The sequence below is a fragment of the Acomys russatus genome, chromosome 5 (assembly GCF_903995435.1).
Source record: "Acomys russatus chromosome 5, mAcoRus1.1, whole genome shotgun sequence".
NCBI classification, from domain to species: domain Eukaryota; kingdom Metazoa; phylum Chordata; class Mammalia; order Rodentia; family Muridae; genus Acomys; species Acomys russatus.
The window spans coordinates 49,523,889-49,544,973 of NC_067141.1; the positions used below are offsets into that span (position 1 = coordinate 49,523,889).

Below are 21,085 nucleotides of genomic sequence, written 5' to 3' on the forward strand. Positions count from 1 at the left end.
CCTCTATCTATCATCTATCTACCTACACCTACATCCATGTACCCTGTACCTATGAACACCTACACCTGCTTGCTTCTCATGTTCAAGCTTGTAGAACTACATCACTGCCTCTTAACAACTGCAACGAAGAGTGAGTGAGGTGTGGTAGTGCATGACTTAGGTCCAGCACTGGTGAGGGAGAAGCAGTTGGATCTCTTTGAATTTCAGGACAGCCAAGGCTACATAGTGACATAGTGAGACCCTGGCTCAAGAACAGAAGAAACAAACAAGGTAACAAATAGCATCAATGATGTAGATTAAAAAGACTTCAAGTAAAGATGTATCTCATTAACATATACAGAATCATCTGATCATTACAGGAACAATATATTTACAGCACAGTACTTAACAATTACATTCACGTATCATATAATACATATGTCTAATTTCTAATGAAAGACATACAATTATCTATCATCGATCACATTTAACATGCATAAAATCAGACTTCATCCTATAAGCAACTGTTGAGTCAATCTGCCCATATATAGAAGAGTAAGGCCACTATCAAAGGTATATTCTACAATTGTACTTGGAGTTGCCAATTTTTTATACACAAACACACTATTTAAATGACAATTCTAGGGGGGGGGAGGAATGGGAGGATACAAGGGATGGGATAAACATTGAGATGTAACAAGAATAAATAAATTTAAAAAAAAAAGAATAATAAAAAAAAAAAAGACAATTCTATAGATTTATAACCCAGAGTCATTAATAGCACAGCTTGACTAAGAAGTTTCAGGACTTTAGAAGAATAAAATGCACATTTACATAAATATAAATACTGCATTTCTGCTGAGGTTTTTGAATCTTACAAAGGGAACTGTTTATTAGAAGAGTAGGAAGGGTAGACTTGATTATATGCTGTAGAAACAACAAATATGAACCTTATGCATATGAAGGCAGAAGAGTGTGTTAAGACCTTCTGGAACTGGAGTTACTGGTGCTTGTGCACCTACATGTGGGCACTGGTAACTGATTCCAGGTCTTCTGGAAGAGCAGCAAATATTATTAACTGTTGTCAGTTAATATGGGATTTCTTACAACACAGTGGTTCTCAACCTTCCTAATGTTGTGACTCTTTTTTTTTTTTTTTAATTTTATTTATTTATTATCGTGTATACAGTACTCTCTTGCATGTACTCCTGCAAGGCAGAAGAGGGCACCATATCACATTACAGATGGTTATGAGCCACTATGTGGTTGCTGGGAATTGAACTCAGGACCTTTGGAAGAACAGGCGGCGCTCTTAACCACTGAGCCATCTCTCCAGCCCCAATTTTAATACAGTTCCTCATGTAGTAGTGATCCTCAACCAAAATGTAAATATCTGATATGCAGATGGTCTTAGGTGGTCCTTGTAAAGGGGTCATTTGACATTAAAGGGGTCGTGATGCAAAGGTTGAGGTACACTGCTATAACATACAAAATTAGTCTTGCTTCTTTTCAAACACATATTTAGAAAAGTACAAGTCAGACCCAAGTAAGCAATGAGTTATACCTTAAAATCAAACTTTTCTCAAAATAAGTGGTGAGATAATATGAAGTGCTTATTCTAATCCATAAGATGAAACTATTAAACAGAATAAGAAATAGTATTCATTTAGGGCAAACACACTTCTTTTGGTTTTGAGACAGAATCTCACTATGCTAACTCTTTGACTTACTATTTTTCTCAGGCTAGTCTAAAACTTTTGAGCTTCTTGCCTCAGCTTCACAAGTGTTGGGATTATAGGTGCCAATCATACCCTCAACAACTACTTGGTGGAACAATGAAAAATGGTGAGAGAATAAAAATTTCTTTAAACATAAGAAAAAGAATGTAAGGAAGAAATTAGAAAGAATATTCTCTCTGTGATAGACCTCATTAGAAAAAGGATTACAATCTAGAGAACTAGTGGTGATCACCAGGAGAAAGGGACATTGTCAGAGCTAGCCTGGTGTGCACAGCTGCCATCCAGATTAGTATAGTGGTGACGGGACAGGGAATGCAGACCTCAGCTACATCTACGTAGATGGGGAGCAGGAAGGGTAGACTGTATATCTGGAAATCTGTTACCAAAACATTGCTGTAGTGGTGTCTCTGCTAAATTACTAAATTAATTTTTGTATTCTAAGAGTTTAAAAATGATTAAGAAGATCTTACATTTAATTTTGATTAGTTTTTAATTAATTAACATCTAAAATATATTATTGAACAGGAAGTGTACATACAAGGAAAGGAACTTTAATATTTAATCAGATAACAGATTTTAACTTTCATGCAACTGCCTTACCCATTAACCTGTTTTGAAATATCTATGGTCTTCTATCATGAAAGATTAATAAAATGCATAAACTTATAAAAATAGAATGACTCCAGTGAAAGGAACCTTGTATGTGCCCTCAGAATGCGAGTCCACAGTCTTGAGGTGACTCACAGAGCAGCATCACTGCTTGCATTGGCTTTAAGGAAGGGTTTTCCCCACCTCCTCAGATGGAATGGAACTCAAGTTCCATGTGTCATCTGGTTAAAGCATGATGCTTACAATCCAAACACAATTAAAACGACAACGACATTCTGTGCCTCAGACCACTGGAGCTAGGGACTAACTGCTGAGCCTGTGCTTTGCTCGACCACCAATCTAACTCTTCATTCCTAACACTGTCACTTTCTACACAGTGTACAGTGGAACTACTTTAAAAAGCTAAAGGGTATTCACATTTACAAACAACTAGAGTTAATAACAATCTGCTTTACCTTTGCTCCAAAATAAAAATCTACTTCAAATCAAACAATTAGTTAATGATGTTTAAACTAAGTAAGTAACCACAAGCCAGAAATAGCTTTCTAACTTATTAACTATATATAGATGAGGAAAAAAATTTTTGTATTTCTTCCAAGATGGATTTACTAAAACTTAGAAGGGCATATGTTTCTAAAAGGAAGCTATCTAATGTCACCTCAGTAAATACTTGTAAAATGAAGCTGACTTCAAACTAAAATGTTAAAATCTTACTGTCTTTTCAAAACACCACTCTCTCTCCTGGTCCTCACAAAGCCAATTCCGAAGTATAAATAGATTACATTGTACAACCACTCATTCCTATTAAGCACTAATAGATTACATTGTGCAGACAGCCTTGCAATGTTAAGTTAATTAAAAGTATAATAGTAAGTAAAATAAGGACAATATTTTAAAACTGAATTTAAAGCAAAGAAAAAAGGTTAAGAGCAACTGGCATGGTGGTACAAGTATTGCTAGCACTCTGAAGTTAGAGGCAAGAGGACTGCCTCTCAAGTTTGAAAGCAGGCCAGGCTACAGAGTGTGTTCCAAAAGAAAATAAAAACAAAAACAGAGCACTACTCTATCTTTATTAATGTAAAGTTTATTTCTTTATTATTTTTCTTTTATAGAAAGACAGACTCTTCATATGTGTATTGATTACAGAACTAAAAATCAAACGGCTAGATAGACAGATTAAGAGTGGATCAGTATTTGGGACAACTACTCAAGTGCTACAGTGCTAGAGCATTACTAAAAATGTATTTAGTATATTATTTAATATAAGTCATGCATATAACCTGATTATTAACTTTAAAATAAGTGAACACAGGGAAATTTTAACCTTTTTATCATCAGAATTCTATTGTCAGGGATTAAAGTTTTTTAAAAGATAAATTCAAATGTATGATGTAAACGTAGTATTATGAACATTTATTAAAGCTTACTTATTAATAAAAATAGAGTAGTTTTAAAAAGACTTATTCATTTTATTTTGTGTGTGTTTTGCCTACATATAAATATATATACACTGTTTTTATATTTCATAATCAAGAAGGTCAGAAGAGGGCATTGGATTTAGAGTTACAGTGGTGTAAAGCACCGTATAGATGTTGGGAATTGAATTTGGTCTTTTGCAACAACTGTTCTTAAACACTGAGCCATCTTTCCAGCCAAAGAACAGGTTTTTGGGTTTTTGTTGAAATTAATGAGATTACAAACTTTAATATGAACAATGAATTTTGAGCATGCAACAGAAAAACGACAGCTGGTAGTCTAAATTTGCAGCTTACCTTTCATTGTTTGTCATCCAATGTCCACAGCATCTGCAGATTGCCAGCTCCCTTTGTATTAGATGCTTAATACCAAAACCATGGGGTTTTTAAATGACCCTCTAGGAAGTATTAATTTAAAAAGCTGATCTATGGTCATAAGGTAAGTCCTTTATTATTATTATTATTATTTTCGAGACAGGGTTTCTCTGTGTAACTCTAGCTGTCCTGGACTCTCTCTGTAGACCAGGCCAGCCTCGAACTCAGAGATCCACCTGCCTCTGTCTCACTGGGTGCTGGGATTACAGGCAAAGTCCTTTATTATATTATGCAGTTTTTAAAGTTTTTTAGTATAATGCACCAATAACCTAAGGAATCATATGAGGAAAGAAACTTACAAAACTACACAATATTGTAAAATGAACAACTGCATCTCAATGAGTGTGAAATGAGCATGGGGGAGACTTACCTCATAACTACAACTCCATCCTGATGCAATAATCTGGGATGGGTTTGACAATGCCAGTTTAACACTGGCTAGGGTGCTGCAAAGAGGGAGTTGGCAATCTGCTAATGCTGGGGACATTGGAAACCTAAGGGGAAAAATAGGAAAACAAATAAATTCTAGACTTATTATGTATCTCAACATCATGGATATGTGTAAGCATTAATAAATTCAGATGCTTTGTATAGTAAACACACTTACACAAACCATCCAATTTCTTGTATATATTTTCTTGTTATATTGTATATAACTGAAACAAGTTATTAGAGATCAGATAATAAGAAAGTTATATCATATTATAAGTACAAGAGCTTCTTTTTAAATTGAGAAAACACTATTGTAAAAGCAAAATTTTATTGTAGGAGACAAAGTTGTACACATAAACACATACCATTTTATCATTTGAAAAATTACAAAGTACAAAAATGTTAGTACATAGCAACATGCATTATAAGACAAATGACTTGTATTACAGGCCTGATTTTTTTGTTTGTTTGTTTTTGTTTTTGAGACAGGGTTTCTCTGTGTAGTCTTGGCTGCCCTGGACTCACTTTGTAGACCAGGCTGGCCTTGAACTCAGTGATTCTCCAGTCTCTGCCTCCCTGGTGCTGGGATTACAGGCATGTGCCACCATACCCGGCAACAGGCCTGATTCTTACCATAGACAGAAATCCTATAATGAAAGAGGACTGCCAATTTATTAGTATCATTGCATTAAAATTTTCAAGAGAAATCAGAATAACTGTCAAAATGTCAGTGGATCGCAGTTGAGCACTGATGGCTCATTTAAAACCAAATCCAACCCAAAGGTGCCTTGCAAAGAACGTAAATTCATATGAATGAAAACAGCATAAATAAAATTTAACTAATTTAGCTGAGTTTGGTGGTGGACTGACTCCCTTAATACTAGCACTGGGGAGGCAGAGGAAGGCAGATCTCCGAGTTCAAGGGCTGCCTAGTCTACAGAAAGAATTCCAGGACAGCAAGGACTACGCAGACAAACTCAGACTTGAAAAACCAAACCAGACTAACAAAACAAAACAAAAACAATAAAACCTACTTTAATAAACTAAATTGTTGGACTATTTTTGTAGTTTTAAGTAATAGTAAATGAAAAATTAATAATAAATCCAGTAAGAAATTCTTTCTACATTTCAATAGACATGTGTATTTTGATAATATAGTGAAACAAGTACATATTACTATGGAAAAGGTTTTAAAAAGTATCTTAACATTGCCAGAGTAAAAATTTCTCTTGATACTCCCATCAGTTTTCACTTAAGAGTAGTCTCAATTTGAACATGTGTGTTTATTGCCTTTGATTGCACTTCTCAATTAGCACTGAAACTGAGTGCAAAGGCATACAATTACCACTATGGTGACATCACAGCTTTCTACAAAGAGAAAACCGGGGTGGCAGGTCACATTTCTAGTAAGGCAGCTCAGTCTTCACTAGAGAAAAAAGAAAAACTATACATATTTAAAAAAAATATTTTCTTATGCTCAAGCTATATATAAATTTTTGCTTAAAGGCAGATGGCTCTTTAAATAAACTGATAAAGCATAAATTGAGTAAATGATAAAAAAAAACAAGCTCACATGAAATAATTTCAAGAAAGTGTGGCAAAAATTTACATTATTTTACTACCTAGAAGGCACTATGTCTGGCAAATTCCAAATACAGCAAAACTGAGTAAAGATATTAAAACATTTCCCAAATAATTCAGCAGAATGAAAATCAAACCGAGATATTTTTATAGGCCCTTTAAATTTAACTATAAAGTGTTCTACAATAAAAACTATGTTAAATTAGAAAACAAACAAACAAAAAAAAAAAAAACAAAAACCTTTTAAATGCAATGTTGGCTGGATAAGAAAAATGGATTTGTTTTCTACGCTCAGGACAAGGGCACATGTGTTCCAGGCTGGAACTTCTGATCCTCCTTTCCCTGTCCCTTACTGCTAGGATTAGAAGGATGTATAACCTGCCTGGCTATTCTTGTTGTTTATAGGAAAAAGTATTTGGAAAGACTCCAGAGAGGAGCAGCTCTCTGAAACATCTAGGTGCTTATTAGTTGAATCTGTATTAAATCAATATCCCATGAACAATTTCTAACTGTAGTAGTGACACTTATGGGCAACTAAGCATTTACATCTTCTTTATTATTAAAATAATGAAAACCAATATTAAAGAAATATTTCGATTCTAAATACTACTTTAGTCTTGCCAATAATCCTCTTGAGATAAATATTAATCCTTCGTTTATCTTGCAATAGCAAAGGAAGCCCCCGAGATAAGGAGTAAGCCAAAGAAGCTATCTCAATTATCTAGTTCATTTTATTAAAAAAAAAAAAAAAAAGCCTCCACTGGCCTTCTCTGTAAATCCAACTCCAATAAGTATTACATGGTTTTTTTTTTAAATCCACTGTATTCCAACTAGAGAAAATATATGAACACAGTAAGAGGTGATAACTGACAGACGGCTTGGGAATGCAAAAAAAAAAAGACAGATCAAAAGCAAATGTACTAAAATAATCCTTCAAGTTATAATGAATGAATCTTTAATTACAGCAAGTGATAGCAACAGATTTTTAAACTACATTTTTATTTTTTATTTATTTTTTAGTTTTTAGAGACAGGGTTTCTCTATGTAGCCTTGGTTGCCCTGGACTTGCTTTCTGGCCTCGAACTCACAGAGATCTGCCTGCCTCTGCTTCCCCTACTGCTGAGATTATAGGCATGTGCTACCATGCCCAGCTTTAGCAACATATTTTTACAATAATAAAACAATTGATAGTCACAACAATGACCACTGAGTCAACTACAGAGGCTTAAACTGTGCTCATACTGTAGGAGGCACACAAGTCCTTAATTAGGGCCTGGAGAGATGGGCCAGTGTTTAAGAGCACTATTTGTTCTTCCAAAGGTCCCATGTCCAATTCCCAGCAACCACATGGCGACTCACAACCATCTATATTGAGATATGATGTCCTCTTTTGGCATATAGGTGTATTTGTAGATAGAGCACTCATACATTTAAAAACAAAAACAACAATAACAAAAAAACCTTTAAAATAGCTTTTCATTAAATGATTAAAATAAGGACTTTTGATAACATTCATGTTACTAATGTTTAAATAAAAAATTCTGTTAAGAAAAATAACTTAGAAAAGTCAGCTTAGTTATAAAACATGAAAATAATACCAAACAAATACAAGGTTAATTTTTGTATTTTACATAGATCACAATTCAACCAAGATTTTTTTGTGTGTGGGGTTTTGGGATAGTTCTAAAAAGAAAATTGTCTATGTATTTTATGCTCTGTGGTTATTTTCACTGGCTAAGACAACTGTATATGTAAATAATCCTTTAGATAGTTTCAGCTAAAGAGAAATAGTTTACATCTTATTGGTACTTGAATAAAATTATCCCTGGGAAGGTGAAGTTCCAAGAATCCCATTTCTTCAAGAATGGAAACATTAAAAGTGACTTATGAATAGCAAAGGACATAGACAAGTTTGGAGACACAAAATATGACCCATCAAACTTCCTATTTCACCTAACGCTCCCTAACAGACCCTCTCTAAGACTGCACCGTCAGGCACCATTAACTTGTTTCCTCTACTTTTTCTTCTACTTCATCCCACAAGGAAGGCAATATGCTTATACTGCAGTTCCATTTCACTGAGGAAGTGAGGATGGTTTTAGAGAAAAATTTTGAGTGCCTACAAAAACCTACCTCCTATAATATGTGCTGCATGTACTTAAATCAATTTAAATTAACTATGCTTTAAACTATGCAGTAGAAACAAAATTTGTATTTTATTGTATTGTATTATATTGTATTGTATGTATATAAAGCTTTAGCAATTTACAGGAGTCTGATCAGTTATGAGACAGGAAAACAACAGCTTGAGGTAAGAACTAAAAACAATGGCTCCTGCAAAAATATAAATTGTGCCCTGTTTTTTGTTTTTTTTTTTTAAACAAAAGATAACCCTTTCCTACCAAAGAATCAGCCTTTTATGAACATAAAATATTGAATAAGATGGAAAAAAATCTCTTTTGGATGAAAATATCCTCACATAATTTTTTTTGTATGGAACATATCACTGTAGTAAATTTTAATAAAACAGACTTCCATATCAAGAGACTTCCCAGATTCATAAAGTACATATAAAAACATGAAGGTTCCAAGCATTTTTATTATTTATTTATTTTGTTTTTTGAGACAGGGTTGTTCTGTGTTGTCCTGGCTGTCCTAAAGTCACTTTGTAGACTGGCCTCAAACTCACAACGATCCGCCTGCCTCTGCCTCCTGAGTGCTGGGATTAAAGGCGTGCGCCACCATGCCTGGCTCAAGAATTTTTAAATGGAAGTCTTTCTGAAATGTTTTCTCCACTTCCTGATGGTATCCTGATGGTTATTTTGTTTTTGTTATTGTTAACTGGTAACAGTTTAGATTTTTTTGTTTGTTTTGTTTTGTTTTGTTTTGAAACAGAGCCTTACACTAAGTAGTGTTGACTGGCTTGGCTCTCACTATGCGGACCAAGTTGGCTTTGAACTCATAGAAAGCCTTTTGGCACTGCCTCCCAAGTGGTAGTATTAAAGGCATGCACCACCTCATTAGCTGATGATTATCATGAGCATTATTACTCCCTTTCTTAGATCACAGTTATTCTCTAAGATGTATGATATGACAGACTTCTGAAGTACTTAAGGTCTTTTTACTCTCTGTGTTAAGACATTTCGAGGACTGAAGTTTTCCGAAACTTCAGTCCGCTCCCTTTAAAGTACTTCCAATATATCATTCCTAACAGCATGTAAAATGGCGACTATAAACCTGATGAATCACTCATCATATTTTATACATATTTATATTAGTAGGTTTTAAGCAAAAAGCAAGTGGTTTCATGAGAAAACAATTGGCTTTTTAGAAAATGACTGATTTTTGTAAATATTTGGTAACTTCTCCATTTACTTATTGGTATATAATTGTGTTTCCAATGACATATTCCAGCTATAAATGCCAGTTAAATAAATGCTTTCTATTTATAAAGAACAACACGGAGCATTTTACTAAGTGAGAGCATATATGTAACATGCTCATATACATAACAGCCTCTTAAGAACAATGAAAAATTCAGGAAATTAATTGATCAATTATTGTTAAGACATATAGTAAAAAATTAACCTAGTAATGGTTCTAGGAGTCACCTTGGTAAGAGTAAAACAAATTTGGGAGCTGGTTCTATCTATTTTATAATATACATAATTAAGTTTGTTTTTATGCAATAGGCTTCCAATCAAAATATGTAATTAAGAATATGCGGTATCTAAAAAGCTCCCAGTTAGAAAACAATCAGCATGTTGGATAGTATCTAAGACTGTACCTGTTATAAACCAGGCAGAGAAAATTAATCCTGTTGCCCTAACACCATTTTTTTTTAACTAAAGATGAAAATTAGACCACATTGGAGTAATGGAAAAACCAAACCAAACCAATGCTTCTATCCTTAATTTTAAGTTTTTAATGTAATTAGGAGACAAGATTTTTTTTAAACTTTGGGAAAAAAAGCAGGAATAAGTTTTAATGCTGACAATAATAGATAGAACTTTTGGATAAACACCTACCGATTTTTTTCTACTGTTTTCCAGATCTTTGAGTTCATTCTCGATTTTTGTGATTAATTCCCTGAGTTCATCAAGATTAGTGCAAATAAGCTAAAATAAAACACAAAAACACAGCTTGATAACACATAATATAAAACACCCAAAATGTGGTAACAGAAATTAACATATACTGAAATTAAAAATATTTCTTTGCAATAATTAGAAGCAAGGAAAGCTCTACAGCTGATATCTGAGGTATTTAGTTGTTATGGTGTTTGTGAACTTCAAGCTTCCTATAAAACAAGCTAAATTTTCAACACAACTACCTCTAGCTTTGCAATATAATCCTGTTACTTTCCTAATAGTATTAACTTTCAGCCCAGAATGACAAAGATCTGGAAACTCATTAGATTTTACAGGTTACTGAATCCCCTGGTCATCTCCAGGCAGGTGAAACACAGCCCTGCCAGTGGCCGTTATCCCTTTGCTTTTGTTTGCTACCTACGTAAGCAAACAAGAGTTATTTCTGGTGGCTGTGGTGCTAAAAGTGGAATAAAACTACAAGTAACATATTAAAAAATAGGAACAAGGTGAAATACGCACTCTTGTCATGAATCTAATAACTTTCACTGTTGCTATTTTTGAGAAGGGGTCTTACTATGTAGCCCTGGCTAGTCTCAAACTTATGTTCCTGCTCAGCCATCAGGTACTAGATTTTAGATGTGTGACACCCAGCCCACCTGAGCTTAACAGGATTTTAATAAAACCATATTTACCAGCATATTTTACTTCGGTTAAGACTGGCAAATGACCAAAATGATGAATTCTTAGTTATTAACAGACCCTAGCTTGCCTTAAATAAAACCTTATAAACTGAAGCATCAGAAATACTAACAAAAATATTAGTCACTCCATTTGGTTCCTATAAAATTGTATTGCGTTTGTCCATTGAGTTTAATGCATTTAACCTTTTCCTGAAGTAATTTAAGCAATTTAAAAGCATCTATATTTAAAAAGCAACAGGCTACTCAGAAGCAAAGTTACATGTACACAGTTTCAGATCTAAGAAAATCTTGTGATGTTCAAACTGTATAACTTAAAATATGCTATTTATAAATTATCACAAACCTTTATCACTATGCTCATTACATCCATAATGTAAAGTTACTATTCTTTTTTAAAAAGTATACTTTATTTTATTAGAAAATCAGAAAAAAGTAGCAAGCAAAGTGGGTCACAAGATAACTGCTAGTTGTTATTAAGTAATTAAAAATAGGCTAAAACCCTAAGAAATTTTGATATACATTTATCTACCAAAATGGCAATATGGTTCAACCTAAGAGATTAAGAAAAAACCATCACAGATACTATACCATAATTATTAGTATTAACCATTATTTATTTGAAATATCTATACAACTTCAAGTGCACTAATAAAGCAGTGCATGTGTATACTTAAGTAATCCAAATAAAAACAGTTTAAGGACTGGTTTTGTGCTCAGTGGTAGAGACTTGCAAAACACAAAAACAAAAGCAACACGAGTGCAGAAAACATTACATAGTACTGTAGTGGGAAAGTGCAACAGATAGTTATTAGAAATCACATGTTCCAATTCGCTAAATCTAGTTGTCAAAGGAATGATGATGGTCAAGCAGTGGACTCCCAAACTAGTCAGAACCTCTATAACTAGATAATATCTTTAGCTTCTAGTGTATCTATGATGCCACAGAGCAACACCTGCTCTCCAGTGGGTTTTAGTAAGTGCTCACTGAGCAGTCTGTTGTCATTACTGCTTTGTCAGGTTTGTCCTTTTTCACTGAATTTGGCGTACTGGTTAACATCACAGCAGAGATTTTTCACTTACCTATGGCAAGATTCAAAGAAAGTTACCTTATGTTCTAGGCATCTCACTTAAAATGGATAAGAAAATGTCTTATGTGCAGTTTGTAGAAATTTACAGGAACATTGAAGGCATATACCCAACAAACTAAACACATCCTAAAAATTTTAAAAATCTTTTAATTATCAGTTACTCATGACATCACCAAGTATTATATTTCATCTACTGTAAAACAGCTGATGCCAAAGTATTAAAAGCTATATGAAGTGAAATACTTCGAAATGGCTCACCTAGTTAATAAGCTGTGTTACATTAACTCTTCTCAAATTTCAGTGTGCGTAAGAACTGCAGGGGAACCTTAACAGTTTGGATTCAGCATGTCTCATATCTGATGAGTTTATAGTTACAGTCAGTGGGTCACACGTTTGTGTGGTCATGCACTTAATGATTGTGAATTACAAGCCAATACAGCTACTGAGACACTCAAACATTCTGGTACTATGTAGCTAATGAGCAAAAAAAATTCATAGTAATTAATTTCCACATATAGGGAGTGAGATATTTTTAGGATAAGGTTCTTAAAATAAATTACCTTATCTAAGTCCTAAGTGTATTTTTTTCTTTTTTTTGAGGGTCAGAATACTTTTAATGGTTTTTATCTTGAAGGTACACTAAAGTAACGTAATATCTATATAATTTACAATTTTTGTTGTGGAGATAGGCTAGACTCAGCCTTCCAAGTTCTGGGCTTACGGATATATTTTATCACAATGAGACCTGGTCTATACTCTTAATATGCAAATATATTTTTTATATTTCTATGTATCTGATGTACACCTAACATACAATATGTAAAGTCATGCTAAGCTATTAGAAAATTCTGGAGTAAAGACATAGTTTGATTTATGCAAACTTTATGTCACATACAACCCAATTCCGACTATTTAAAGAAAGCCTTCCATTTCAAATGGTGATTCTATGAAAATTAGATGCAACACAGTAAAAACTCACTTTAGTAAGGAGAACAGATGTATTCAGTAAGAACAAAGAAAAGCATCTTATTAAATCCTTTTCTCATTAGTATTAATTTAGAAAGTGTTTTTGAGACACAGGGCCTCCTGGGTGAAAAGGAAGCCAGCTGAGCTGCAGGGATTCCCACTAGGCCAGACAAAACACCCTCAGGGAGGCTTTCCTTCATGCTCCAGAGATGACTGCTGCCCTCCTTCTAAAGAACCTGACTGACAGTCTCCATAAAGTAAGCTTTTCATGTGACTGAATCAAGGCTGAGCCACAATCAACCAATTTGCAGAAGAAATGGACTAAAATGATGTAACTTGCATCAAGGCTCAGCGTGGGGTAGAGAAGTGTATCTTCAATTGATACACAAGAAGTAAAAGCAACAGACGCGAAGTGACCTCAGATGACGGTTTGGTAGAGGAAACTACAGAATTTTAAGCTCCATTTACTGTATCATATTCTACAAGGGTTCTTTCTAAACAAAATAAAAAAAATTTAAAACTAGTAACAGCCTGGTGGTGGCGTGCACCTTTATTCCCAGCACTCGGGAGGCAGAGGCAAGTGTACCTCTGTGCGTTTGAGCCCAGCCTGGTCTACATAGTGAGTTCCAGGACATCCAAGCCTGTTACTGGAAAAACAAACACACACAAACAACTCCCCCTCAAAAACAAAACAAAACACAAAACCAAAAAACACAAAACATGTAAAACTAGCAACAATTGAAAAGGTAGTTTTATTAATTATTTTCATTGACAGACAAGTATTAAATGACTTCTTCGACTGAAAAATTAGAAATGAATGTATGTATGAGGAGAAGCTAAGAACTATACAGATAAGATAATTTTGTGACCATATCTCAGAAAAATAACATCATAAAGATTCCCAGCTGGGCGTAGTGGTACACATCTGTAATGCCAGCACTCAAGGAGGCAGAGGCAAGGTGGATCTCTGTGAGTTTGAGGCCAGCCTGGTCTATAAAGCGAGTCCAGGACAGCCAGGACTAAAAGAGAAACTCTGTCTCAAAAAAACAAAACAAAAAACAAACAACAACAACAACAAAAATAAATTCCCTTACTTATTACTTCAATCACCAAAATCATGCCATTTTAGATATTTTCAAATAAGGCATCATACAAAATTTTAAAACGTAGATTATATTTAAAAAGCAAAGGGAAAATCATGTTGAAAAGTGAAAGAAATATGCTCAAACAAAATGCATCATTTTCACTACCACTCTAATAAAAAATCCTATGATTTGTTACAAAACTTGTAACTAAAGCCATGCACAGTAGTGCCTGCCTGTAATCCCAGCACTCAGGGAGGCAGAGGCAGGCAGATCGCTGTGAGTTCGAGGCCAGCCTGGTCCACAAAGCAGTCCAGGACAGCCAAGGCAACACAGAGAAACCCTGTCTCAAAAAAAGAATCTTATTTCTTATGATCACTATGCCCCAATAGCAAGGTCAATGAATTACAGCAAATATTCACTTGACATGAAAACAATTTTGACAAACAAATGACAAAATATTTTAAAATACCATGTAATTAAAAATTTTTTCCAATGCCTATAATTAAGAGAATTGAAAGGTTTTACAAAGGTTAAAACACACACACACACACACACACACACACACACACACACACACACACAACCTTGATTTAGAAATAAAAAACAAGTTAAAAATAATGTATTTTAAGAGGTAGCAATAAAAATACAACTTAATCTATAGATCTGTATAACACAAAAGTTAAACTCTGATTTCAATTTTAATCTCAATTTGTTGTATGAAGATAAAAATTAACCTGTGGGGAGCTGGAGAGATGGCTCAGAGGTTAAGAGCACTGTCTGCTCTTCCAAAGGTCCTGAGTTCCATTCCCAGCAACCACATGGTGGCTCACAGCCATCTATAATGAGACCTTGTGCCCTCTTCTGGCCTGAAGGTGTACATGTACACAGAACACTATATACATAATAAATAAATAAATAAATCTTTGGGAAAAAATTAACCTGTAGAATGAATCACATGAATAGAAGAGATATCAAGTACAAACTCATTTTAAAAAGTATTTTGTGTGTATTTATGGGGTGGGGGATTACCAATGGAAAGTAGAAACATGTTAACTAAGGCCACTTAATTATTCTTATATTTTTAAATTTTAAGTGACTACCAAGTGTGTGAGTGCCTGTGGAGGCCAGTAGATGGCACGAGATCCCATGGAGTGTGAATTCCAAGCACCTGTGAGCCACATGACATGGGTGCTGGTAACCGAACTTGTGTCTTCTGGAAGAACAGCAAGTGTTCTTAACTGCCGAGTCTTTTTTCTCCAGCCTCTACTTATTAGAATTTTTAAAAATTACTTTGATTATTTTTAATTGTGTGTATGTGTGTGTGTGCATGTTAAGTACAAGTGATACAGAGGCTAGAGGCACTAGATCCTCTGCAGCTAAAGTTACAGCAGGCAGTTGTCAACTGCCTGACCTGAGTCCTAGAAACTAAACTCAGATCCTCTGGAAGAGCACTGAGGACTTTTAACTAATGAACTATTGTTCCAGCTCCTCTAATTATTTTTTAAAATGTAGTTTATTGAAACTTGATACATGAAGTTTTAAAAATAATTTCTAACTTAATTTAGCAAAAAAAGAGAATTTATATATTATTACAGCTCTCAAAATACTGCCTTAAAAGAAAGGCTCTGGAAGGGTCAACTTTAGGAAAACTGACATTTACTTTGAGTCTTAGAGCCTTTATATTACAAAATAAAAATTAACAAAACCTAACTGTTATATTTGATATAAAAACCTGAATCATCAATATTCTAATAATCTAAAATAAAAGTCTATTTTTCTCTTTTTTGCAGTTACTGCTGATAAAAAAAAAAAAGATATGCCACAATTTTGATATGATACTGTGTACTAATCAGGACACCAGAGTAAGGAAGTCTAAGTCCTTACTCTGGTCGGATGTATTACTTGGCTTTTCACTTTACAATTTTTAGTTCCCATTATGTGCTATTTTAATAAGACCAATATCAAGACTTATTTCAGTGTACTAAGTAGCTGGAAAAGTGCTAAAGTTAGTAATAGATGCTCTTTTTAAAAAATCCTACTTATTTCTTAATGCAGTATTTTCCTACAGAATTCTCTATGCCTATTTGGAAAATAAAAAGTAAGAACAGCTAGAACAGTAAGCTCTAGGAATGTAATGGCTCCTCTTACAGCTCTGTGCACATGAAGAACTGGACTTTCAGAAGGTTAAGTAACTCAGCTAAGGTGATAGAATAGTCAGGGGCTAGGCCTGGCATTCAAACTCAAGTAGCCTAGTTCCAGAATCCACATGCCTTAATGACCAGTACATCACTGATAACCACTACTGACTTAAGGTCTTCAGAGGCTGAAACCTGGGAATCTTCACTTTTAATAAAGGTATCAGATTATTTTAATATTTTATAAACTTTAACAACCAATGGCATAGGTCTTTTTTTTTTTTTTTAAGTAACGCAGATACTGTTAGTTTCTTTACAATATACAAACAAAATGAAACCAAAGCCACCACTTCAATGTCTCTAGTACATACTCTAAATACAAACAGGAAGTATAGTGTTCATATAAATGCGGACTTTTATGAAGCAACTAAAGGAGGCAAATTTAACATCTAGTGTTTAACAAGTGAAGAGGAACACTGTCAAAGAAGATGAGGTCTGAACAGGCTTCCCTTTTTTAGATCATTAAAACTCAAAAATTTTAACCCTTTAAACTGTTTCTATCAGTCGAAGATGATCAGCTTTTTGGTAACTAGGTCAGGTTTTATAAAAGCAATTTAATATTTATCCATCCAAGTTTTTTGTTTTCAGTAATAAGAATGGATATTTTAATTTAGAATGGCTACTATTAAAATCCTATTTAACTACGTCTACAAAGTACTTCTATGTTCAATACTAACAAATCGGGTGCTAAAGATATTACCAGAACTTTTGGGAAGAAAAAATTCATTTATTAGATAATAATTGGTATTTTAATATTCAAGTATTTTTATGTTTATGAGTGTTTGCCTGCATGTATATATGCCACCACACTTGTGCCTATTGCCCTTAGAGGATAGAAGAGGGTTTTGGGTCCCTAGCAAGTGGAGTTACAGACAGTTGTGAGCCCACCATACAGATAGTAGGGACCAAACCTGAGTCCTCTGCAAGTGCAGCAAAAACTCCTCATAGCTGAGCCCCTCTCTAGCCCTTTTATCTCTAGTTTTAGAAGACAGTTTCAAGTTTTCTTCATGAATCATATCATTTACACTGTAAACTAGAAATAAGAGCTACCTTAGCTCTTACAAACAAGACACACAGACACACAGACACAGACACACACACACACACACACAATGCTTCTCTACCCCCAAGCCTTAAGAACCAGGAAAGAGACTATTTATTTTGAACAGCTCACTCTAACAAAACATGTACTTTTGACCTTAAATTTCTGAGTAATAAGCAAATGGTCAATAACTGACTAGAAGTATCACTTACAACAATGTTTTCTAACATGCTTCTATGAGAAAGAATCAAAAATACCATTTAGCATGCATGTCAACATACATACACACAGAGGCAACTAAAACCAGTTTCGTAAAATAATACATATGACTATACATATTCATGGTATTATATGTAACAAGCTCATTATATCTGATACAGTGATAAAATTCTTTTTTTAATTTTGGTGTAAAAAAGAAATGCTAGTCAAAATCCACTGAGTTGATTTCATACATCACTAATACCACCCACAACTGTACAAAGTACTATCTATGCAGTTTGTGTTCTATGTATTATTACATATAAGAATCCACTTACTAACATAGGAACAAGGAAAATACTAAAGATCGCCCACTTTGTCCTAAGATCTATACAGTTCTATATTAAGAAATTGGGGAGAAAATGAGTGGGAGAAATAACAAAAGCTAACTTGACGACCAGTGGAAGCATAAAGGTATAATCATATATCATTAACATGTAGCAAGCAATGAATGTCAGGGTGGCTTTAGTCAAATAAAATACAACTCAGTAAATTATATTTTACTGGCTATTCTGTATAAAGGTTATGTAAAACATTCTAAAGAACGTAATTCATCCTAATAATGTCATTAATTTATTCTACTAGAAAATATATTTTTCTTTTACTATTTAAAGACACCTGATTTTTTAAAATCAAATTTCAACTTCTCCTACATAGGATTTTTACTGAAAAGAGATGAATAATACTATTACACAGTATTTTTCTTGCTCTTTATTTTCATAACACTTTAGACCTACAAATTCAATTTTATCACTTTTATTTTATGAGCTTATAAATCTTTGAGGGGGGAGGGAACAACTTTTGGAAACGAAATGGCCACAATACTACAAAAATATTCTTTTAAAAAATGTCATTTGTTGGAGAAAATACTTACTGTATAAATAGAAAATAAAAGCATACTTAACTACGATGAATTACTTATCTCAATTAGTACTTCACATATGGCAGCAATTTTTCTTTTTGCAGAATGTTTAAAGAGTATTATACTTAGCCTTTACTAAATACAGTTTATTTATAGTTAAAAGCTAAAATGCCTGTTTTTTGAGTTAATCAGTCCAACATTCTTTATTGGTTAAATATGTAAGAATGGATTACCAGAGTAACATTACTATGTACAAACCATGATTTTTTCTTAGAAGACTCATTTATACATTTGTTTATATATATTGAGGAATATATGTATACAAATATAATATGTGCACACACTTCCACTAAACTACATTTATAAAAGCTGGTATAGGTTGGAAACTAAAAATACCAAGGTTTATCAGAGATAAAGAGATTTATAAAAATTACATTTTGCCTATGCCTACATTTTTACTTTAAAGGAAAACATTGTTAGAAACAAAAGTAGACACCTTGTAGTTTCTCGACATTCAGTCATTCTTTCAAGGAATGGCACTGAAACAAAAAATTAAACTAAAATCTTGGTGACAATGTTGAAACATTTACCTGAAACTCCGGCACAGCAGGTGACTTTGTGACAGTTTTCCTCTTCTTTGTGATTGCTTTTTTAGATATGGATTTTTTTCCTTTCAAGATTAAAAGAAACAAACTTCATAATGCTGTTTACAGCACCTCATTAACAGAAACCAAATTACATAGAGCCTTGAAAGTTAAACTGTAACTAACAGATGGCTGCTAGTAAGCCAAATGAAAATAATGAATCAAACAAGCCTCAGTGAAAGCAAATATTAAACTGTAACTACCTGTAACAGACACATTAACTAACTGTGTATTTATATAAGAACCAAAATTAGTAAACTTTTCAAGGTGATGCATAAACACTTGAATTTATTAAAAGGAGTAAGCATAAAAGTCACAAAACTACTGCTTAGTTAAAGTCTGCATTCACAGCTTATGAAACTGCAGAGCCTTACCTGAACAAAGACTTCTGTACTCAGGAACCTTGGTAAGTATTTTATCGTAAGATTATGGACGACTCAACCAAAAGTAAAACCCCTTAGTAACATTAGGATGCCATCCCTTTAGCTCTGTATTTGTTTAATGGGCTGGTCTCAGGAGTATTTGATATCTGAAGTTTTAAACAGTGGAACTGGCATATCCATTTAATGTACAATAGTACTCTGTGCACTCAGAATTTCTGAGGAAAAATAACCCTCACCCTTAAAGACTCCAATTCCCAGAATACAGCTGAAGTATGTATCTACCTCTTTGCATTTAACTTCACAAAAATAAAACATTCATACACGCACTTTTGGCAAGGAAAATGCTGAAATGCATTTTTTCCTTACTTTGTTTTAATGTTGAGGACCTCACACTGTAACCAAGGCTGGCCTCAAGCTCACAAGATTTCTCTTGCCCCAGGCCCCCAAGAACTGGTATTATATATGTGAGCCACCACATCATCTCCTTGTGTGTAATTATCATGTAACAAATTTATTTAATTGTGAGTTGGAGGAATGGCTCAGGGATTATAAAAGCACTGCCTACTCTCCTAGAGGACCTGGGTTCACTCCCAGAAGCCTTCGACGGTGCCTTACAACTCTAGTTCCATGAAATTAATCTCTTCTGGCCTTCACAGACACTGCATGCACATGGTGTACACACATACATTCAGGAAAACAGGCATACACAAAACAAAAAAATATATTTATTTAATTGTGAAACAAATGTTGTATACAAGACACTAGTTTATGAGGGCAATAAGGAATTATCAGGTGGAGACCCTGTCTTCTAGGAGTTTATGATCTTTAGGAGCACGAAAATGTCTGTTAAGTGTTTTGGTGTGTTCTGGGTTTAAACCCAAGGTCTTCTGCATGTTGGGCAACTGTTCTACCTCAGAGCTACATTTGCAGTCCTCTGTTAATTCTGAGTCACAATTATTTCTATACTAAAATCAACTTAATATTTACCTTTTTCAAAAGAGAAAATAGTTACTTATGTAATTCTAATAACCTTCTCTAAATATTTTTAAATTGATAGGAACTCACAAGAAATATGTTAATTTGGTTGCATTTTATTCAACCCAACTAGAGTAATTTTCAATGACAATATAATCGTTATTTTCTGTATTCCCTTTCAATAAAATCACCATGGGTCTCAATTTCTCTGAGAAAACAAGTGTTCTTAACTGCTGAGCCATCTATCTCATCATTATAATTTTCCTGACAAAGTTCACAAGAAACGATTTGCTAAGTAAAAGTAAATTTGATTTATACTTTGTGCTGAGGCTTAAAAAAAAAAAAAAACAATCGGAACAAAAACTCTCCCTCAATCCTTCTCTTTTACGGTTCTATTAGGCTTGCTTTATTTATTTGTTTGGTTGTTTGTTTATTTAGACAATGTCTCTAGGTTAGGTTTTGGTTGAAGAAGACCTTGAATTTCTGATCCTCTTGCCTCCAACTGCTGAAGTATAAGCATGCCTCATTACTTTAAAAATAATTATTTATTTCACATGGTACTAGTGTGAGTATGTTCTCTAATTCCACCAGTGGGTTGAGGGCTT

At 33.8% G+C, this 21,085-nt stretch overlaps 1 protein-coding gene across 2 annotated transcripts in view; it reads right to left on the bottom strand.

Moving 5' to 3' along the window:
* Window positions 1–21,085, bottom strand: part of Kiaa2026 (KIAA2026 ortholog) — a 79,685-nt gene that overhangs the window by 9,233 nt on the left and 49,367 nt on the right. For both annotated transcript variants that reach the window (XM_051146320.1, XM_051146321.1), the window contains 2 exons: window positions 19,069–19,148; window positions 10,219–10,308 (listed from right to left, as the gene is read on the bottom strand). In XM_051146320.1, the coding sequence (XP_051002277.1) occupies window positions 10,219–10,308; window positions 19,069–19,148 (170 nt within the window). The remainder of the gene's footprint in view (window positions 1–10,218; window positions 10,309–19,068; window positions 19,149–21,085) is intronic.